At 45.4% G+C, this 20,919-nt stretch overlaps 2 protein-coding genes across 2 annotated transcripts; both read right to left on the reverse strand.

Annotated features, from left to right (window-relative positions):
• Nucleotides 1-150: 150 nt before the first annotated feature.
• agxt2 (alanine--glyoxylate aminotransferase 2) lies at nt 151-11,055 on the reverse strand. Its single transcript, XM_084442185.1, has 14 exons — nt 10,808-11,055; nt 9,703-9,791; nt 9,262-9,452; nt 8,964-9,087; nt 8,410-8,504; nt 7,307-7,400; nt 7,120-7,213; nt 6,404-6,504; nt 6,052-6,144; nt 5,673-5,805; nt 3,659-3,747; nt 3,142-3,291; nt 2,405-2,503; nt 151-1,848 (listed from the first exon to the last, which is right to left on the reverse strand). The coding sequence occupies exons 1-14, from the start codon at nt 10,908-10,910 to the stop codon at nt 1,747-1,749; spliced, it is 1,557 nt and encodes a 518-aa protein (XP_084298311.1). The 5' UTR covers nt 10,911-11,055; the 3' UTR covers nt 151-1,746.
• Nucleotides 11,056-14,112: 3,057 nt separating this feature from the next.
• prlra (prolactin receptor a) lies at nt 14,113-19,824 on the reverse strand (the record flags this gene model as incomplete). Its single annotated transcript, XM_084442585.1, has 8 exons — nt 14,113-15,102; nt 15,222-15,291; nt 16,205-16,301; nt 16,602-16,743; nt 17,235-17,401; nt 18,353-18,522; nt 19,202-19,334; nt 19,779-19,824. The coding sequence occupies 8 exons, from the start codon at nt 19,822-19,824 to the stop codon at nt 14,113-14,115; spliced, it is 1,815 nt and encodes a 604-aa protein (XP_084298711.1).
• Between the last annotated feature and the right edge of the window lie 1,095 nt (nt 19,825-20,919).

Consider the following 20,919-nt stretch of genomic DNA (forward strand, 5'->3'; position numbering starts at 1 on the left):
CCCTGTATGCTTCTGTAGTGTACTGAATAATTATACTGTACAAACTAGAGGACACAAGAAAGCTGGTTTGATCCGAGACACTCGGATCCACTATACACCACTATGAAGCATGTGAAACATATTTTAAAGGAATGATAAAATGACACAAAACAAATGCACAAATGCCTTTATTTGGCAAGAGGTCTGTAGGCTCACCTCTCAGGGGTAGTATGCAACAGAGTCTTCAGGCTTTCAGGTAATAGGGGAGGGACCAATTAATCGATTAAAGGGGTAGTGTGCTATTTTGAACATTTAACCCTATTTGTGGTCTGTCTACCATGAACTTAAAACATAGAGCCCACACACCCAAAATGTTCGGATTGCAATACATTTCACAGGAGAGCATACTGAGACTGGGGAGATTACACCCTGTGCTTCCCGTCTCAGAAAAGCACATTCATCATAGTTTTTCCAACGCATTCACATATGCCCCATTGACTTCCATTGCAGCCTAGTGAGAGCCTGCATAAAAACTGCAGCTAGATCAATACTGGAACGTTCAGTGAAATTATGGTCTCTGTTTCAGGTTCATGGTAGACAGACCACAAATAGGGCTAAATGTCCAAAATAACACACTACCCCTTTAATCGCTCATGACGGTCAAAGTTGATTTTGGTCAAATTGTGGTCTTTTTTTTCCATTCAAATAAACATTTAAATTGAACTGTACTAATGTCGTGCATCATCCGTTCTGTAGCGCTATATTGATTGGAATGGGGGCTAAATTAGTGTCAAAATCAATGGAATTGTGGTTTTTTTCGTTCAAATAAACACTTCATTTAAAATGTTGGAATCAAATCTTTCAAATGTCGTCCAAAAAACGAATTGATTCATCTTTCATACCACCCACTGATTAATCGACTGAAAAATGTGAGTTGTGCACATCCCTAGTAATAGTTAGAAAATTTCAAGTAATTCTACAATCCATAGAAGCGTGTATACATATTTAAACCTAGCTAGGCAGGTAGGCTACAGCAGAAAATAGTTACAGAAGAGTTGAAACCAAAAAATAAATCTCAGTAGATCTACACATTGAAAACCTGACACTGTAGCTATATCTCCAGCTATGCGTGGTCCATGTCTGTTCTTTAACCATCCTCATTTTTACCCTCCTAGAATGCCTCTAATACCACGAAAGACCATTAGTCGGCTGGACACCAGTGGATTAAAGGTGCAGTATGCAATTTGGAATGGAATCTAAATGGAAGATTTAGAAAAATGCAATCAACAAATCCCCGTCACTCCCTTCAGTTTTCCCTCCAAAGCCGCTCCTCCAAACTGGGGGAAAACTAATGACACTCACTAGGCTGGTAGGTAGGTTGACAGGCAGGTAAGCAATCCAATCATTTCAAGTTGGCAACTCAAATGATTGGACGCACTTATTACAGTCCTGCGACTTCCACTGATTTATTTAATTTTCGTGTCAGAGCACTTTATTTATTGATTGCTGCCAGGATGTAATGAGAATTGCAAAAAATATAAGAAAAAGTGCTTTTGAGACAAATCTCATACTGCATCTTTAATAGCTGGCATGTTAAGGAGGCTTCAGTTGCGAGTTCAGCTCTGGTTTGATGGAGCAGGTGGTCACTGGCTGATGTGGACCGGGGCTAATCGTGTCGGGCTATTCGTGTGGGGGATATTGATTGGTGAGGGGAGAAGAAGTGCAACCCTCTCAGGCTTCGCTCTCTTGGAGAGCTAAGATGGAGAATTATCTTCCAGCTAGGTAGTTCTGTATGGCCTGTTTGAACACAGCCACGAAGAAATTAGCATCTTCCATGGTGATGCACATTGGAGGCTTGATCCGGAATGTCTGGGGGAGGGAGAGGAGATGGAGGGAATAGTAATTAGCTGCCTCTGGCAGGTGATATCTCACATACTGTGAAGCTGTATACTGTAAACAAGTGAGCGCACAGTAAACATGTCCCCCACCCATGATGCATGTTCATTTGTGGTAATGAAGGAGTGGAAACGTCATGAATATATTAAATGTTTTAGGTGTTATTTATTTTATGTGTATAGTATTGAACTTCCGGAGTGCTTATCTCTGTGTGAAAATGAACTTGCATCATTGATGAGGAATAACATGTTAACTGTGCACTTGTTAAGTCCTCTGTGCAGACTTGAATGGAATGTGCCATTAACCACATAACCAGAATAACATTTCTAAGAACAATTTATTTCCTCCTCTGTAACTTTAAGATACATTTGAACCAAAATGTGTCCAATAGCTGTTGAAGCAGATACCAGAGGTCTGGTTTGTTAGAACAGGAGAAACATGAACCTTCCCTTCAACAAATGCAGTCCCCCCCCCCCGCAAAAACACAAGGCTTTGGTATCCTTAGAGATGAGCCCAAATGAGGTCCTACCTGTCCATACAATCCACCCTTCCCTATGAGAACACCCATGTCCTTTGTGTCCTCCAAGATCTGGCTCATGCCCTCTACAGGCAGGGGGTCTCTGCTTACCTGTGGTAGGCCAACAGAGAAGAGGCAGTTGGGTAGTGAATTTCATTCACTTATCACATGCATATCTAGTGAAGGTAATTTACTTAGTTTAAACCATCTGTCAGAGTCCTAACAATCAGATAATAGAAATACAACACCATGATACTGTACAGTTCAATGGCCTCGTGTTACTTCTGCCCTGGCCTGAGCAGAGTCAGGGATAGTATGTTTAATGGTTAACTAAAACTGGCCTTAACTATGTCCCTAGAGAGAAGACACACTCATGGTAGAGGCACTTGAGGGTTGCTTCTAGAATAACATGACCTCGATGCATAAATCTTTTCGGTCCATTCTGGCTGTCTATTGGTCTTCGTTAGAGAAGCAATCGTGTCAACTCAGAGAGTAGTGTAGTTTAACTGTTAGTTGGCCAGCCATCAAATCAATGATGGGAGTGTATGGGCCAGCTGCGTTTCCCAAAAGGTTCTTTCGTTAAGAGGCTCTTGGGCCATTGATTTAGAGCGTTCTGATTGGTCAACTCGTCTGGGCAAGCTCTCTGATTGGTCAACTGAATGGGCTAAAGAGCCTCTTAACGAAAGAAGCTTTTGGGAAACCTGGCCCTGTCTCTCCTTACAGAGCTAATGTCATGGAGCTCTCCCTACCTTGTCTGTTACCATCTCCACACCGATCATCAGGCCCTTTCCACGAACATCTCCCACTATTTCATATGCGTCCCTGAGCTTGGCCAGCTCCGTCATTAGATAGGTCCCCACATCCTCGCTGTTCTTCTGTGTGCCATCCTCCTTTATGGTCTGACAGTGAACACACACGTTATTTCTATCCATGCACTGGATAACTTTTTGTAAATTAATGCATACAATAGTGTTGTGAAAGTCTGCATTATGAGTGAACAGATTTCAATAAAGACTTCATGATTTCTGAAGGTGAGCAACTTAAGATAGATTAAACGCAGTAGTGAAAATGCTTTAGTACATGGCTGATTATAGACAGAGTAGTCTGACACCTCATGTAATCTGTTCTCAGAAGTTATCCAGAGTGATTTACAATCAATACACACAGATTATGGAGATGAACCAAACAAACACATCACAAGCATCAACCATAGGACCTTTGTAATCACAGAGATGGAAACGATGGTACACTCGGTTTTGTTCTTACGTCCAGCACTGACGAGGCGATAGCACAGGCTACAGGGTTGCCTCCATAGGTGTTGAAGTGAACTCCCTTGGCAAAGGAACTGGCAATCTCTAAAAGAAAGAGAGAAAAAATGAAAGAAAAAACAGACGTGAATGAAAAACAAGTGTTGCTTGGAATAAATCAAGTCCATATGATAAAAGTGAAAGTATGAGGAAGAGGAGAGATGATGTAATTTGCCACCAGTTAATCAAATATGGACGTGGGAGAGAGTGATGAAGGGAAAGTGTGAGGAATGAAAGCATGATGAAGTGATCTTATCAAGGCTTAAGGAGTAACAGAGCATGTTGTTAAATGAACGTGGTTACAGGTAGGGATGAAACGGTTACCGTTTCACGGTAAACCACGGTGAAAATTATTACCGTTTCAAAATTAATTAATTAACTCATTAAAACCGTGTTCGATTACCGGCCTTTGAATAACCATGGTAAATAGGCAGTCCGACGTCATTCCCAGTTTCCACTTCAGAGGAAAATATACTCTTACGCACCCACATCCATAAATGCCAAATACCTCACTGCAGCCCTTCCATGTTACATAGCAAAGGGCATGATGCCCTTTCAACCGTTGAGAGGCCTGGCTTTCCCTATGTTATTTGTGTATTTTTTTATAAAATTTGTTGAAAGGATTCCGGACTGTCTATCAGTACTTACTGAACATTTCAGCATATTCTTAAAAAATACCGTGATAATACCGATAACCGCGGGAATTTTGGTCACTATAATCGGGGTATGAAATTTTCCCCTAGTTACAGGTCTGCACTGCACAAATCAACTAGAAAGTGTGGTCAGAGAGCACAGACCTCCACCCATGAATGCATTTTGTCAGTGTAACCAATTGGGTAAACTCACTCCTCAGTGTGAATACTGTCTTGCGCTAACGAAGTGCGCTATACAAATAAAGCTTTGATTGATTGATTGATTGATTGATTGATTGATTGATTGATTGATTGATTGATTGATTGATTGATTGATTGATTGATTGATTGCGCTAACGAAGAGGTAGCTGTTCAGTGGTGTAACTGGTAGCTGAGATTATGAGAGGTGGTCATGTGTGTTGGTTAATCAGAGGACTCGGGTTTGATCCCAGTGTGGGCAAGTTGTGGGAGGAAGCAATACTGACGGGTGACACACTGACTGTTAGATCAGAATGTGCAGTTAGTGAATGTGTACGTCGACCCTCCGGACTCTCCCCCCACACACCCTAGTCCGAACCCTGTGTCTCTAGCGCCCCCACACAGGGAGCTGACTTCGTTCTTAGTTTTGTTTTCATTCGTGGATCCTGCCCTTGATTCGGATCCACTCCAAAATTTTAATGGGTTCTAAGGTGTCTCATTTTACACCCCTCCACCGAGTTTCATGAAAATTGGAATTAGGTACTGTTTGCGTAATTGTAGTCCAAAAAATGAATGGAGGTGAATGGCCAGTCCAGCTGTGTTTGGGCGGCTCATGGACCCAACCCGTGCTTTGGATCCGCTCCAAAATATAATGGCTTCAAAGTTGGACCATGCTACGCCTTTCCACAGAGTTTCATGGACATCAGTCTAAATAGTTTTTGCGTAATCCTGCTAACAAACAAACGAACAAACAAACAAACACGCCACCGAAAACATTACCTCTCACCCTGTGCTGTCACTGGGGTGGAGGTAATAACTAGACTCATGTTGTCTGTCACACTCAACAACCTGTGGAGCACTGATTGGCTACACTGTGGCCTCTTGCCTCACACAGGAACTACAAATACCCTACAGCCCCATGAAGGGTTGACTCATTTCCTGGCCAGGCATCAATCAGGGGTCCTGGAGGAGTGTAAACACTATTACTGTACTTGCATTACCTTGGCTACACAGGAAGGATTGGAATTCCAAAGGTAACATGGTAGACATCTGAGAATGTGTATCCGATTGCTCACAATACTGTGATGTGTACAAAATGATTGTTATCCAGTCCCGTGTGGACTAGATGAGTCCTGGTCTCACCTGGTGTTGTGACAACAGCTCCCATCGGGAATCCATTAGCGATGCCCTTCGCCATGGTCACCATGTCTGGTATCACATCATGACCTTGGAACCCCCAGAAGTGACTTCCTGTACGTCCAAATCCTGTCTGGACCTACGCCAATCGCGTCACGCCAATCATACACAGCACTGCACAAAATGTTCTCAACAGAAATAATATTCTCAATTGTTCTCAACAGACAAGTATAATGAGCAAAATGAATGTGCACTGGGGTGTATAGGTAGTTAAAAATGTATAAGTAGTTACTCACAGCCAGTGTAAAAAATATCTTTTGTCAAGAAACAATTTGTTGCCTCAGTATGTTTATGAAATGCATAATGCCCAGTCTTTATATCTGACCTCGTCGGCTATGCAGATGCCGCCCCTCTCCCTCACAAGCTGGTACGCCTCCTTCAGGTAGTTTTTGGGGTATTGAACAGTTCCTCCAACTCCCTGTAAGCAGATGACAAACACAACCCACAGCTGTCCTGAGAACTCTACCGTGGCCCTGAAACAGTACAGAAGAAACGGAGATACAATAGTTCCATATTGGGTCATAGAAATGAGATGCCAGTAATTATATATTCTGCCGTTTGTTAATCAAACTCTTGATTTGAGTTTGGCTTGATTAATGATCACCAAAATATATAATCCAAAGGGATGTAGTGAGATTTAGCTAACATCTTTAAAGGTCATCTACTGTAAGACAAACCTGAATGGGCTCTCCAAAGAAAGCAGCAATTCGACTTGGCACACTGGTAGCAAACACTTCTTTGAGCTGCCCAATGTATTTGTCATTTGCCTGACAATGACCTACAACAAACGAGAAGAAAATCACATTCATGTTGTATAGTACAGTAACAATATTGGATGATTGTCTTTCATAGATATGGATTTACAAACAAGATAATGTAGACAGGGTAGATTCACATGGACTAAAGTTACAGTTTTGATTCTTTGCTGGTACTGCGCTAGTTGAAAATCAGCCATAAAGTAAATGGTACAATTTTCTGAAATGGTAAATGTTTGATAAAAGTCGAGGACTTTGACCTTCATTCCGGTACTGAGAAGCCATTCTTGCCCTCAGGACTTTTCACCAGAAAGCTCAAAAGACACATTTACACTCTAACAGATGGACTGGTAAAGTGCTACTGCACTTTCTCCTGAGGAGGTCATGGCCGTGTATTCAAGCATTCTCTCAGCTGCCTGCATTAACCGAAGATTAATGTGCTGCAAAGTCCACACAACAGCTTGCTGCTGCACCATAGTTTACTGTGCGAATGTGGTCAAAACGTTGTGTTTGTCTGCGCGGTAAACTATGGCGGAGCAGCGAGCTGTTGTGCGGACATTTCTCTTCTTCATGATCTAACTTTGTCCTGCGCCGGTGCCAAAAAAATGAACGTGCATAACCTTTCTGTGAATATGTACCTGCGGAGCAGCTGCAGTCTCTGGAGGTCTGTACTGGGGAGTCTCTGCAGTGACTTCCTCCCCACGGACCTCTGAACACATCGGGACACATGGTCTGTCAGGGGAGAGGCGCACCATGAGCTCGACCCTGGCCAAGAGCGCAGGAAGCAGGCGGTGCGCAACAGTGACAGCCCCGGCTCAGACTTACATTGTGGCAGCCCATCCCCGAGGCGACAGGGTACTTGTAGGCTGAGTTGGAGGTCAGGCCAATGGACTGTGGACTGCCTCCGTGGTACGAACCCCTGAGAGAGGTAAAGAAAGATTATCCAACTGATAACACTCTGATACACAAACACTTTCTCCGGCCGTAAAGAGTAACTCCAAATAAATATAGAATTTAATTTGTAGGGCATGGTGGCTAGATTGTCGCAGGAGGACACCATAATGTACAACATTAGAATATGACTCTGGCAGACCAGCACTGAACAACTTCTTTCCCAGCCCAGGGTTTGTCCCATGCAGGCCTCCTTAGGCGACCTTGCCTATCTCCCCCTGATGAATTTGACTGACTGGCCCTGTTGTTCCTCTGAGACAATGGGATCTCACATAGCCACGAGAAGTAGAGGAAACCTCTACTCAGGCTAGCTCATAGTGGTCCAGCATAGTGGTTCGGGAGGTGGTACCGCTCTACCTCACACATGTAGCTTGGGAGGTCGAGCGGTCGATTGGGAATCGCAAGGTCCCCGGTTTGATTCCGGCTCCCGACAGTGCCGAAGTGTCCTTGAGCAAGACACTGAATCCCCAAATCTCTTGCGTGCATCACGGTAGCACAGTACCTAGTACTGTCCCCTCACAGCAAGAAGTTCCTGGGCCTTTCTTTGTGAATTTTGCATGTTCTCCCCGTGTTCCCAAGGGTTTCCTCCCAAAGAAACCGATACAAAAAGCATGCAGCTAACGTTCGCCCCTGACGAAGACGGACAGGAGCGCTTGGTTGGCCCCCGGGGCGCGTCCCCTGCACGCTGCCTACTCTCTGCTCCCGGCTGCCCTTGGAAGAAGGACGGGATGGGTTAAGCACAGAGAACATTTCATCGGCGACCCTAAATGCATGAATAAGAGTACCCAAGTGTCGCAATGGCGCCTGTCCAGAAACAACTGCTTGCCCATTTCCCCTTCATATAGCATTAGATCTGAAAGGAATGGATTCTTATATTTTCCATCGATAGCCGGGATTTCCATGCAGGTGTTTACAGCTGTTGTCCTGGAACTACACAGAGGCTGGGTCTCATTTCTGGACGCGGTGCTAGAGCTCACCTGAGGGTGATGACGTCGAAGTTGCCAGTGTGTAGTCTAGCCATGAACATGGCCAGGTCGTTGGCCTCAGAGCCGCTATTCGTCAGGTAGACCACCTGGCAGGTGAGAGGACCCACAAAGGAGTCATGAGCTGCTCAGTACAGGCCAGAGCAATCAACCGGGAACTTTCATGTCGCGGGTATGGTTACTGCCCCTTTTTGGGTGAACAACTTTGAATCTGAATGGCGGCAAGATCAAATCAGTCCTGCCTCGTTTTCACCCAAAAAGGGGTGTGTCCTCATGCATGTACTTGCTATTTACTACAATTTGATATCACAGTGCTCTGGTCCATTCATCTAAAAGGTTGTCATTTGATGGTAATGTAACAAAATAAATTCACAACAAGAACAAAGAGGGTTTTAAAGATGGTGCCCCAGTCCCTGCAGCCCACACTTGGTTGGTGGTTCAGAGATTTAAACAGGTATGGACAGTCAACAACATACAGTGAAACACCACCATGCTACACCATATTACTCCATGCCACAACCAAACACATATAGTCTGTAGTCCTGTACCTTTAGTGGATCTGGGAAATGGGCTGCTAGCTTCTCACAGTACTCATGCAGAGGAGAGTACACATAGATGTTAGTGGTGTGCCAGAGTTTTCTCAGCTGTTTCTCCGCCACCTCTGTCACCTTTCTGCACAGACACAACATGATGATAAGGGATATTCACAGATGTTTGGTTAAGACCACGTAACCGTTAGCCAATCACTTTTTGAAAGAACAAACAAGCGCTGCAGCTACAGCAGAACAGTAACAATGGCCTTAATGGCAAGTCTAGTCTGTTGCATTGAACTGTGAAGGACCTTACGGGTGGCAGTGTCCCACGCTCACAGTGGCCACCCCTGCAAACAGGTCCAGGTAGCGCCTCCCGTCCACATCCCACAGCCACTGCATGTGTCCCTGGTGGACGAACACGGGCTTCTTGTAGTAGGTGACCTTCATGGTCATGGGGTGGCAGTTGAGCCTGCGGATCTCCATCATCCGATCTTTAGACAGGCCCTACAGCGCAGGAGGCCATGGACACTATCATGTATTTTGCACTTTGCAAATAACTAACTGACCATCTTGTATAAATGCACGTTATAGTGTCACACATCAAAGGCGATCACACACATTTTCTATCTAATTCATTGATTCGTGTATTGATCATAATTATATTCAGTGTATTTCCTATTACAATATGGCATGTATATTCACTTTTAAAGCTGACTATTCACTTTTCAAGTTAATGTGGGGTCCTTCCTTTTACCTTATATTCTTCTGGTTTGAAATGGCAGGGGGGCATCTCAGGGAGCTCCAGGGATGGGTATTTAAAGGCTGACTTCTGATTAAACGCACCTGGAGGAGGATTTATGGTGAGGATTACAAAGGGTACAAATATGTGTTGCCGTTTGTGATGTGGTGGAGATTTAACAGAAAGCTCTTCTTTGGAATGACAACAGAGTGTATGGATGGCTAGAAAGAGGGTCAACTCAATAGTCATCAGTAGCTCCCTTTCCTTATCTCCACCCGACACTAGGCTACTCGTCAGGTTAGGTGAGGAGCGAGATGCTACCAATTCATAGGCTGTACTTCATGGTCAGATCTGGCAGCTGAGCTAAGACAGGACTTCACAACACTACAGAACTACAACACTGCTGCATTCCATGTAAGCTTAATCAGTTTCCAAAGCAAGCAGGGAATTGTGAAGTGAGCCAAGCCAATATCACCCTCTGGTTAAAGCAGCTATAAAGTTATGATGCAGATGACAGACTCAGGCTCCTAATTTTGAGGAGAGAGAGTAGGCCTATATGCAATCAGGTTTGTGCAGTGAGTTCAATGGCGGGTATAGACTAAAGAGACACAAGTATGTCACTTTACCACTTTCTAAAGCAAGGTGTCTAATCTCATTCATATCATAGGCTATTCCGTTAAAAAGGTAGATGGTATCAAATGGTTTATGGATGTGCATACACCAAACAAAAAGTAACAGTAGCCAGTAGGCCTTGTTGACCCTGATTAACAATAAGCATATCACAAACATTTTTCTATTTTTATAACATTAAGCAGTATTCCATTTACTCAACTCAAAAAAGTGTCAATGTGCAAATAGGAGGAAAAAAAAAGTGGCGATCGACACATTCTCATTCTCGGAAATCTGATACCTAAACATTAAACTACTGATGAGAAAGTTAGCAGCGCGCTGCACCTTGCTGAATTGTCAATTGCCAGTGGTCACTTTAAGTTAAGTGGATAGCTCATCGGAGATTCAAGACAGGGATATGTAATATTTAGACACTGCATGAAACACTGCATATTTTTGACACTGCATGAAACAAGTGTTCTCAATGGGTATCCTTACCCAGGAAACTTACCACTAGGTCGATGGAAGTTGGCCAGGCCAGCCAAAGCATAGCGGGGATATCCAATTAGACCCACACTCCCGCTGTACCGAGAATAAAACTTTAGTCTAGACATGCTGAAAATTGCGGCACGCGAGTTGCTGTTCTGTTACTTTGTTGCTGTGATATAGGCCCAGTGAACAAATGTCAGAAAACAAGTTTTCCTGAAAAATTATTACGAAAGGTGGAGAAATAATCCACCCACATAGATAACAGATCCGCAGCTCCGCCCCGGACACCCTAACCGCAAGGCCACTGAGCTGGTAATGCCTATAAGATAGACAATAACAATTGACTCTTGTCTATACAATAGATAACAACTGACTCTGTACGACTGTATACTTGAATGCTATTAATTGCACTGCCTATAATACGGACATAGTCACAGTCATCCATGATTGGATGGATAATTATGAGGATCAAATTGATTGACTGCTAGACTACATATTGTAAATTGCCATTTTGGGAACCTTTAATGTCTAGCTGCGTACCTAGGACCGGATGAAATAGAAAGAATAAACGTTCTGTTTCTAGCAGGTTTCATTATTCTAACCTTGCTTTCTGCATTGCAGTGATTAACTCAAATGTGTAGGCTACTTTGTAGCAGCACCACGTCCCATTCTTTCACCTGTGACCTATGAAAGCCTGGGGGATGCCCAACTCTACCGTCCAACTTGTCGAGTGGCAAGGTCTGAGGATGGACCAATTCCCTGCACTGGTCAGCTTTGTTGATTGTTGGGGTAGATTCATGTGTTTAGAGCTGTCAAACGATTTAAACCAGGCCAGGCCCAGCATGGCTTATGTGCGTGGCTGGCTTGTTTTTGTTCAGGACTGGTGGAACGGAAGCTATGCCACTGAAATAGCTGTGAATTGAAATGTCATGAAATAATGTCTGATAAATTAAAGGACCATACCGGTCTAAATATGATTTGATCTCCTAAAACTAGTCACCCAACATATATCTCATTATCACAATCAGTTTTCCGAAGTAAAGCTCACATTAAAAGATCCATGCATATTCACGCTTTACTTATATTTCCTCTCTAAGAACCAGAAAGCATGTCTAAAAACGGGATGAACAAGTTGTATTATTCCCTCCATGTGTGATTACTCAAATTGACACAGCTTATGTTAAGCGCAAAATTTCCCTACTCAATCAAGGTTTATCTGCCAATACAGGTTTGGTTGCCAAACAGGTGTACATGACGTACATGGGTGTTTGGCATGTTCCTAAAAAAATAGGCCAGTTCCAGGAAGAAGCTAATGGTGTATTGAATAGATGAGCCAGCTCTCCTACCACTAGGGGGAAGCACTTGCAGTGCAGTTTTAAGACACCATTAGAATCACTCTGGGACTCCTACCACTAGGGGGAAGCACTTACAATGCATAGTCCAATACACCTTCAAATACACCATTAGAATCACGCCAACTTAGGGGTGTGTTTTAAAAAATGGGTTGTGGTCAAGCTAAAAAGGCGGGGATAGCCCTGAGAAGGTATATAAGGAGCTGCACAAGTCAGTAGGAGTGTGTGTCTTCTCAAGAACCCACCGGTCTTGTTGCCTTGTACTGCTGAACAAGCAATAAAGCCTGTTGCATCGGACTCTGACTGTTTCCAGTGCCTCATTGATTTGACTTTGACTGCTGATCCAGAACTTTTAAGATTTTATTTACACAAGTTGTTTACACAACATTAGCTAGATTGTGTTACCCCTAGTGTTAGCTAACGTTTGCTAGCCCTCGAGAATAGCGACCACAGCTGACAACAGTCAGAGGTCCGCTTGCCATTCAATGTGCAAATGGCCAGGAACCCGCCAGCGGATTCGGCCGGAGGTCTGCCAGCTTGTCCATCGGGGACCCGCTGTAGGTCCGCTAGCCTTGTGTTATCTGGGTTTATCCCTTACCTTTGTCCAGAAACAGAAGTTGAACCAATTGCAGCAAAATAGCTAACGTTACAGGAATAATCAGTGTAACTGCTTTAACCATTGACAGCTTCCATTCATTTCATGGAAGCTGCTGCTAGTTGTTGTGAGCTCATGAGCTAACTGGCTATCCCGCTCTTATTGTGCTGGATTAGCATTGGAAGTATTGGAACTGATGTGTCCAGGCAACAAGACCTATCTTAATTTATCAGACATTATTTCATGTCATTTCAATTCACAGCTATTTCAGTGGCGGGACTAGCTTCCGTTCGACCAGACCTGAACAGAAACAAGCCAGCCACGCACATAAGCCAGGCTTGACCTGGCCTGGTTACCCTGTGGATGAAGTTTTCTACTTTGCTCTGCAGACCCCACCACTTGAAATTAATGGTGACCAGTTTGTTAGCACACATACGAGGACAGTCGGTCACGGTCAGCATCTCTTTCTGTCGGGGGTGGGGGGTTAGGGGGGGGGGGGGGGGGGACATAGACATCAGCATAATGACACGCTGTGATCTGAATGAAGTGGTGGAGTGAAAGGAGACGGGTCTTCCTCTGCCTTGTAATCCTGCAGGGGGGCGCAGAGACAGAGGTGTCACAACGCTGACCAGTGTCCAAAGTAATGCTTTCTGTGGGACCACCCCCACTGGCCCCATTTAAGGCATAGGCATACCCTTTGAACTTGACGTTTTATATTCATGTAATGTTTGACATGTTTTGTGTAATGTTCTAGCCTGGGTCCGGATCTTCGAATCCGCCGAATCCGCCCACTCCACAAAGTAGACTGATTATTTGATTCACACAATCTATCTTGTTCCTGGTGAGAAGTTGCCTCCAAAGGAAGATCCAACGGACACAGATTTAGTTAATTATCTAGCTTTATAATCATGTTGGAAACAGCCTTCCAAGAAGGAGTAGGCTACATAAATCAAAATAAACTCTGTATGAAAAATCTCATCACGCCTTTTTTTCTTTTCTTTTATGTGCAAAAGTCCCATCAAATAGCTTGAATATAGACTTTTAAGAGACTACACATTAGGCCTACACATATAAAAGTCAGAATGAAACAATTCATGAAGTGGGTTCCCTGGTTTTGTTCCAAAAATCTGCAGTAATATGCACACAAGTCACAGCATCATGATACATTTTCAATATATACAGTACAAGTGACTTATATAGTGATTTAAAGAAATCTGTGCAATGCTGAGGAATAAAACCACATGGACTCCTGCATGAAAGTCAATAAATAAAACACAATAAACACAATTGCCGTTTGTTTAAATTATCTTTTTGTTTTCTCCAGCTGCCAGCCCTATCCAAGCCCTGTTTCATCCAGACCTGCACGGTCGGCAGAGTTTACTAGAAGGTTGGAAGCATGGTAGTGGTGTCCACATAGCCGCTGGGGGCCAGGAGCATGGCCGCCTCCTGTGTAGGCAGGGCAGCAGTGTGGATGGCCATCTTCTCCGACGACTGGGTGGTGGTCGCTGTACAGCAGCTCTTGGCCGGCCGTTTCCTCTCCTGGTCGTCACAGGCGCACCGGTCGTCCGCCACCTCCGCCTGCCTCTGGAGCAGCAGCACGTTGTCACTGACCACCCCCTTCACCTTGCTGTAGCTGGAGAGGGGCTGAAGGAGCAGCATGTCCTGCTGGTTGACCCTCTGGACCTCCGCGTACTCCATGGACCTGGAGGGGGGCACCTGCAGGCCGGCGGCCGCCCTCTTGCGCTCCATGCTGGGGATGTCGAAGTCGCTGTGGGCCTGGAGGAGCCAGCTGGGGAGGGACGGAGGCGGGGTTTCGCCAAGTCGGAGACCGCCCGTCTCCGCGTGGCGAGACGCGGCCGGGGCGAAAGAGGAGGGGGGAGGGAGGAGGCTGTCGGAGACGCAGAGCTGCCTGGGCGTCTCGAGGGAGCCGCGTTCCGAGGGCCCGGGGCTGGACCGGGGCAGCGGGGAGAAGACGGAGGGCCAGGTCTTCGCCCTCCCGCCAGAGGAGTCCTTGCTGCCGGCCCCCGTAGCCTGGCCGTCCCCTCCCTGCAGATCCCCCCAGGCAGACTGACCCGGCGGCTGACCCAGACCCCGCCCTCCCCTGCTGACGGACGCCCCGCCCTCCTGCCCGGCCCGGCCCTCGGAGCACTTCTCCGTCAGCAGGCTGCGGCTGTCCCAGCTGCCTCGGCCCGAGTCGCTGTCTGCGGACGAAGTCTTGGGCTTGAGGCCGCCATCCTGGAGGTCCTTCCCATCCTGCTCCCGGCTGACGTCCACCTCCAGGTAGTCCACCAGCAGCTCCCCGTGGTCCGACGGAATGAGCGGGAAGCCCTGGACCGCCAGGGTGCCGAGCACCTCCGCCGACGTCCCGCTCTGCGCGGCACGGAGGACCAGGTGACCAGGTGAGAGGATGTACTCGGGTATTTTATATTTCGAAACATTATGCATCTGATCTCGTTTTATCAGCTGTAAGACTGATGTCATCACTTTACCTTGAGGAGCTGGATGTCAAACCCTTTAATCTTCGGGCCTGGGACAGGTGGTAGGAGGCAGCGCTTCACACTAAAAAAAGAGGGAGGTAATTGGATTGCCTTGAAGTGAAAACAGCCATTTGCGTTTTACATTCAGAATGTACATGTGTAATGAATATTATTGTATTCAATGATTGCCCATCACCAGGGGTACTTGCCACAGACCAATTTTCCCATTGCCAATACATATTAGCCTTGTGAAAACATCCTGATCTCACAAGCTCACTTTCTATTTTTATTTCACTCCGCAGATCAGTCTGACAAAGCTCCATAGAGAATCAAGTCGGGGGGGAAAAATCGAGTGGGTTTGGGTGTGACGACAGTTAGGAGCGGTTGATGTTAGCGCGCGATAGACATGATAGACAGATGGTTCATCCAATCACTAGTATTTTTGGAAGTGCCTGCCTTTTTCCAAACAGTTTCCAACAGAAAATGGTTGCTACCTTCACGTTTCCAATCCATCGCCACAAAGGAAGTGCATCATGGGTGGGGGACATGTTTACCTGTGCGTTTAAAGTCACACAGAAACGGACGTTTGAGATCATCTAACTTCCATAGTTTGATGTATTTCTGACGCAAACAAGCTATGAGGGTGGGACATAATGTTTAGAGGAATTTGATTGGAACATTGACAAGTGGACGGGTTTTAAGAACTTTAGACAGATTCGATAGAAGGATAGCGTTGATTGACGGGTGGATGTCGTGAGATTATTGGCCTAAAATCTAAGGTACCTGTTGTCATTGCACGTGACCTACCGTTTTCCAGGAAGTAAGAAATGATATACTTTGATATAAGATTACAACAAAAGTAGAAATTTGTATTTTTTTTGCCATACATCGTTGAATAGGTGAACACTAGGATCAATTATGTGAACCAAAATGGGACAGAATGCTTTTTTCATTTCAGTGCGACTTTAAAGTTAGATAAGAGTCATTCCTCCTACCCGTGTCTCTTCAGGCTCAGTATCCATGTGAGGATGATGAAGATGAAGGCAGAGAATGTGGCTATAAGGATCCCCAAGGACATTTCCCGAGTAATATCTGAAAGACACAATCACATTAGGGACTTGCAATGTGCCTACTACACCAACAGGTTCCAATAGTTAATGTATCGTACATTACTATTCAAAAATGTTCTGTGATCGAACTTGTGAGACGCACTGAGTGGGAAGGCAAGCAAGGGGTTTTATCGGTTCCGTTATTGATTCCGTCAACATATAGTTTCCAAAGATCCACGTATCATTTCAATGTACAGTATCAAAGCACGGGAAGAAGCAGCACACGTGCAGTGTTCGTACTGTAGTGCACGTACGGTGGCTCAGGACACGGAGGCCGACTCACCGTCAGGAACTGTGACGTACGCCGCGGGGCTCCACTCGCTCCAGAAGCCGTGGTCTGGCTTACAGCGAACCTCCACCATGTACACACCGCCCGAACGCAGGCTGAAGATGTTGAACATCTTTTGCTGGCCTGCACGGTGCGCCTGGGTAACAAACACACACACACACACACACACTTACACATTTGCATTACATGACAAACACATGAACTGTTCATAAGCCATTTGGAAAACGTTTGTGCCAAGCAGCACCGTGCTCTATAAAGAGTGCCACACAAAGACAGAGAGTTCAGAGGTGTTCATTAAAAGCTCAGTGACTCAGTGGGCTCACACACAGGCTGGCTGTCACATGCCACCTACTGCATCGTAACACCTCAGTTAAGGGGGACGACTAGGCAGGAATATCCTTCTAATGCCTTTGCACTTCCTCATCATCAGGGTTGCTGTAGCAACCTCTCTTTATTGCGCTTGGACTGCATGAGACGTAATGGATGCAGATTCAATCCAATTAGCGCCACAGCATTTTTTCCACAATAGTTTGTTTTGGCCAAATCCTACCATTCGCAGCTTCCGCTGGTCATCTCATAAACTAAACCGCACGCACACAGCAAGGCGGAGTCAGCGGAGTCCCGTACCTCCCACTTGTCCTCGCCCTCCGGTTTGACTCTCAGCTCGTAGATGAGGGTGATCCACCCGGAGCGGGTGTCGGCCTTCTGGGGGGGCTCCCAGGAGACCCTGAGGAAGGGCCCGTCCGCGTCCTCTATCAGCGCCGCCGTCACATTCTCTGGCGTGTGTGGCTGGACTGCAGACGGAGAGACGACCGGTCAGCACAGACTTTCATGCACGTTCACGCTTTCACGTCAGAGACGCGACTCGTGGTCATGGTTGTGGTGGTGGTTGATTAATGTGTGCCCAGGCCATAAAGTTGAGGTGACTGAGTAACCATGGTAGACTCGCAGACAGACAGACAGACAGACAGACAGACAGACAGACAGAGAGACAGACAGACAGACAGACAGACAGACAGACAGACAGACAGACAGACAGAGAGAGAGAGAGACAGACAGACAGACAGACAGACAGACAGACAGACGGACGGACGGACGGACGGACGGACGGACGGACGGACGGACGGACAGACAGACAGACAGACAGACAGACAGACAGACAGACAGACAGACAGACAGACAGACAGACAGACAGACAGACAGACAGACAGACAGACAGACAGACAGAATGACAGACAGACAGGTGACTATTGGCTGGTGGTAAATGGGTCAAAGTTCATGTTCAAGGTTTATAAGTGGGCAAAAAAACAATACACATTATGATCTAGGAGATGAGACATTCACCTAGGACTGACAACGAGGGAACTCAGTAGCGAGGTGATACAGAATAAACAGAATAAAGCGACTACTCAAAATAAAGCATATACAAAACATAAAGCGACTGTTCCCTCATTTCCCTCATGAAATGAGGGAACAGATGCCTCTGGGGGAGGTGAAAGAGAGCGTACTCAACAGAACAGAGACTGAAGGACAAGAAGAGGAGAATGAGAACACATGCCATTTCTGTAAATACATACAGGGACTTGAAACCACAACCCTGGTGTTGTCAGATCCCGTCAAGCGCGAAGACACGAATGACTCACCAATATAATGCCACAAGCAGGCGGCCATTGGCCGGCGGTATAGGGTCAAAGTTCACTTTGAATCATAGAAGGCTGACAAATACTCTTGAAAGACTTGCTCACCAATATACACCACGTCCACGTCGACCGGGTCAGAGAAGTTGCTGCCGAGGGCGTTGGTGGCCACCACAGTGATGTTGTAGTTGACCCAGATGGATGTGTCGTTCTTGTTGAAGAAGCAGGAGTTCTTCCCTGCCGTTCGGTAGTCTGAACACTCGTACACCGTGTCAACACTGCGGGGGGGGGGGGGGGGGCACATTATGGCAAACTAACCTCTCTGGTGATTGTATTTTGTTTCGGAGCTGGGACATGATGGTTGAATTGTTGATGATTCCCAATGAACAGTTCATAGAATGGTGACCTGTGCATATGCATACGACTTACTGCACACATAATGAAAAGCAGACTTATCGTCAAAGAGAACCTCTATTGCTCAGGTTCAGTGGGGTTTATCCAGACTTGTTTAGGAGCATTTTAGATCCCTGTTCTTTGATCATTTAAAAGCAATAAGACGGACGCCCTGATACTCTCAACGGTAGTGTGCTTCCTGTTTCCATAACAGTAAGGATCGTCGTCATCTCCTGTATCTACATAAACACGTCCGCAGTTCCGTGTCATGCAAAGGTGCCCAGCCCACATGGGCTTAGAACACACTCAAAACAAAGTAGCACCGAACGGTACATTTAGAATAGTCCACATTTCAACCTGTGTCTGTTTGTGTGTATGCTTATGACTGTATACTGTATATTGGATTGTATACTGTATGTGCACAGGACGTTTTAATGTGAGTTATAGACTGGTGTGACTGACTGACTGACTGACTGACTGACTGACTGACTGACTGACTGAATGAATGAATGAATGAATGAATGAATGAATGAATGAATGAATGAATGAATGAGAGTCACTCACTTCTCCTTCTGGTAGAAGAGAGTGTAGGTGGTGGGCAGACCTCCATCAGAGCCCGGCTCCCACCAGCAGGTGAAGGTCTCTTTCTCTGGGGACCTGCAGCTCGTCAGCCTGGGCTTCCCCGGGGGAGAGTGGCCTACAGGGACATATGACACTTTCACTTTCAATCTCTATGGTGGCCTCCAGGTGTTTAGGTTAAACCACTATGGCCCGGCAGGACTGGGTATTGCAATGAACATGCTCCGTGACTGATCATGTTCTTCTGAGTGGAGTGGAGTGGAATGAAGATACTTTGCACGATACTTAGCACTTCGAGATTATCTCACCATGAAAAGTATTTCATAAATAAAATGCATTATTATTATTATTATTATTGTTATTAATACTAATAGTATAATTAATATTAATAATAACCATTTTATTGTTATTATTATTCTTATATGATTATTATTCTGATATGGTGGCTACAGTACAGTGGACACTATTCTGGTGGTCCATGCATTGTCAAGTTCTCCAGGGAGGAGATGAACTGAAGGCCATACCAAACTAATCCTAACAGAGTGGCATGAGTGTGACTTACGTGCTCCCTGTGTGGCCGTGATCAGGAGTAGTGACAGTATCAGCATGACTCCCGTGTCCTTCCTTATTGTGCAGCCAGAGACGATCTGGTGTCAGGCGCGCTTCTGGGAAAGACAACAAATGAACCGTTAAAAGTCTCGCTGGTCAACCCGATCAGGTGCCTCAGAACAGCAGGCGCCGCCGTCACGGCCAACGTGGTTTGATGTCCAAACAAACAGTCTGGCGGCTAAAATAGATATACTGTTGTTGCGTGTGTGGACCGTTTCTAAATCAGTTAAACTCCAGACGCAAACAGGAGTGAAACACTGATTCCAGAGGTCAGATTATGGTACAATCTGCTGCATGCATCCCTATGCTTCCTGCAAACCATAAGGCAACGCCTGCGATATGAATAGTGAGTACACACAGTATATTATAGGGCTGGGTTTAAAAAATCGATTAATCGGTTCTGAATCGATTCTGAATCAAATGATTCAGAATCGATTCATGAATCCCAAAATCGATCTTTTATTTAATGAATTAATGAATAAATGAAGGTATGAATAGTTAATTAATTCATTCAATGATTCATTCATTCATTCATCCATTCATTTTTGGAAATCAGTATCGATACCCAGCCCTAGTATTGATGTGTTGCATAACTTGGCAGTCATGTAATTAAGGTTACAGCTAAAAAAACAGGTTTTAGTAACACTAACCGAATCGATATTGAATCGAATCGAATTGAATCGTGATAATCGATTCTGAACCTTGTGAATCGGAATCGAATCAATTCTTGAAATTTGACTCGATACCCAGCCCTAGTATATTACTGAGTGATTCAGGCATGCTTGGCATCTCTCTCAAACTCCCAGATCTGACTCCCATGCTATAATTTTAGTGTTCATAAATACTGCATACGAAGACCTTCAGACCACACAGAGAAGACTAGACAGTGTCAGTGGCAGAAAGGTCCTATGTGTGCCGTTACAACACAGATTTAAAAACCAGCTGGCACAAAAAGGGGTTATGTCATCACAACGGATGCCTATGCAGAGGGATGGGGCTGCTACCGGCTGGCTGTAGCACAGTCCTGCCCTCCTGTTCGCATGATTGTGAGTTTTCCCTGTGCAGATGTTGGCGTTATTAAACTCCTCAATCCC

This window comes from Borostomias antarcticus, assembly GCF_949987555.1.
Source record: "Borostomias antarcticus genome assembly, chromosome: 8".
Taxonomy (NCBI): domain Eukaryota; kingdom Metazoa; phylum Chordata; class Actinopteri; order Stomiiformes; family Stomiidae; genus Borostomias; species Borostomias antarcticus.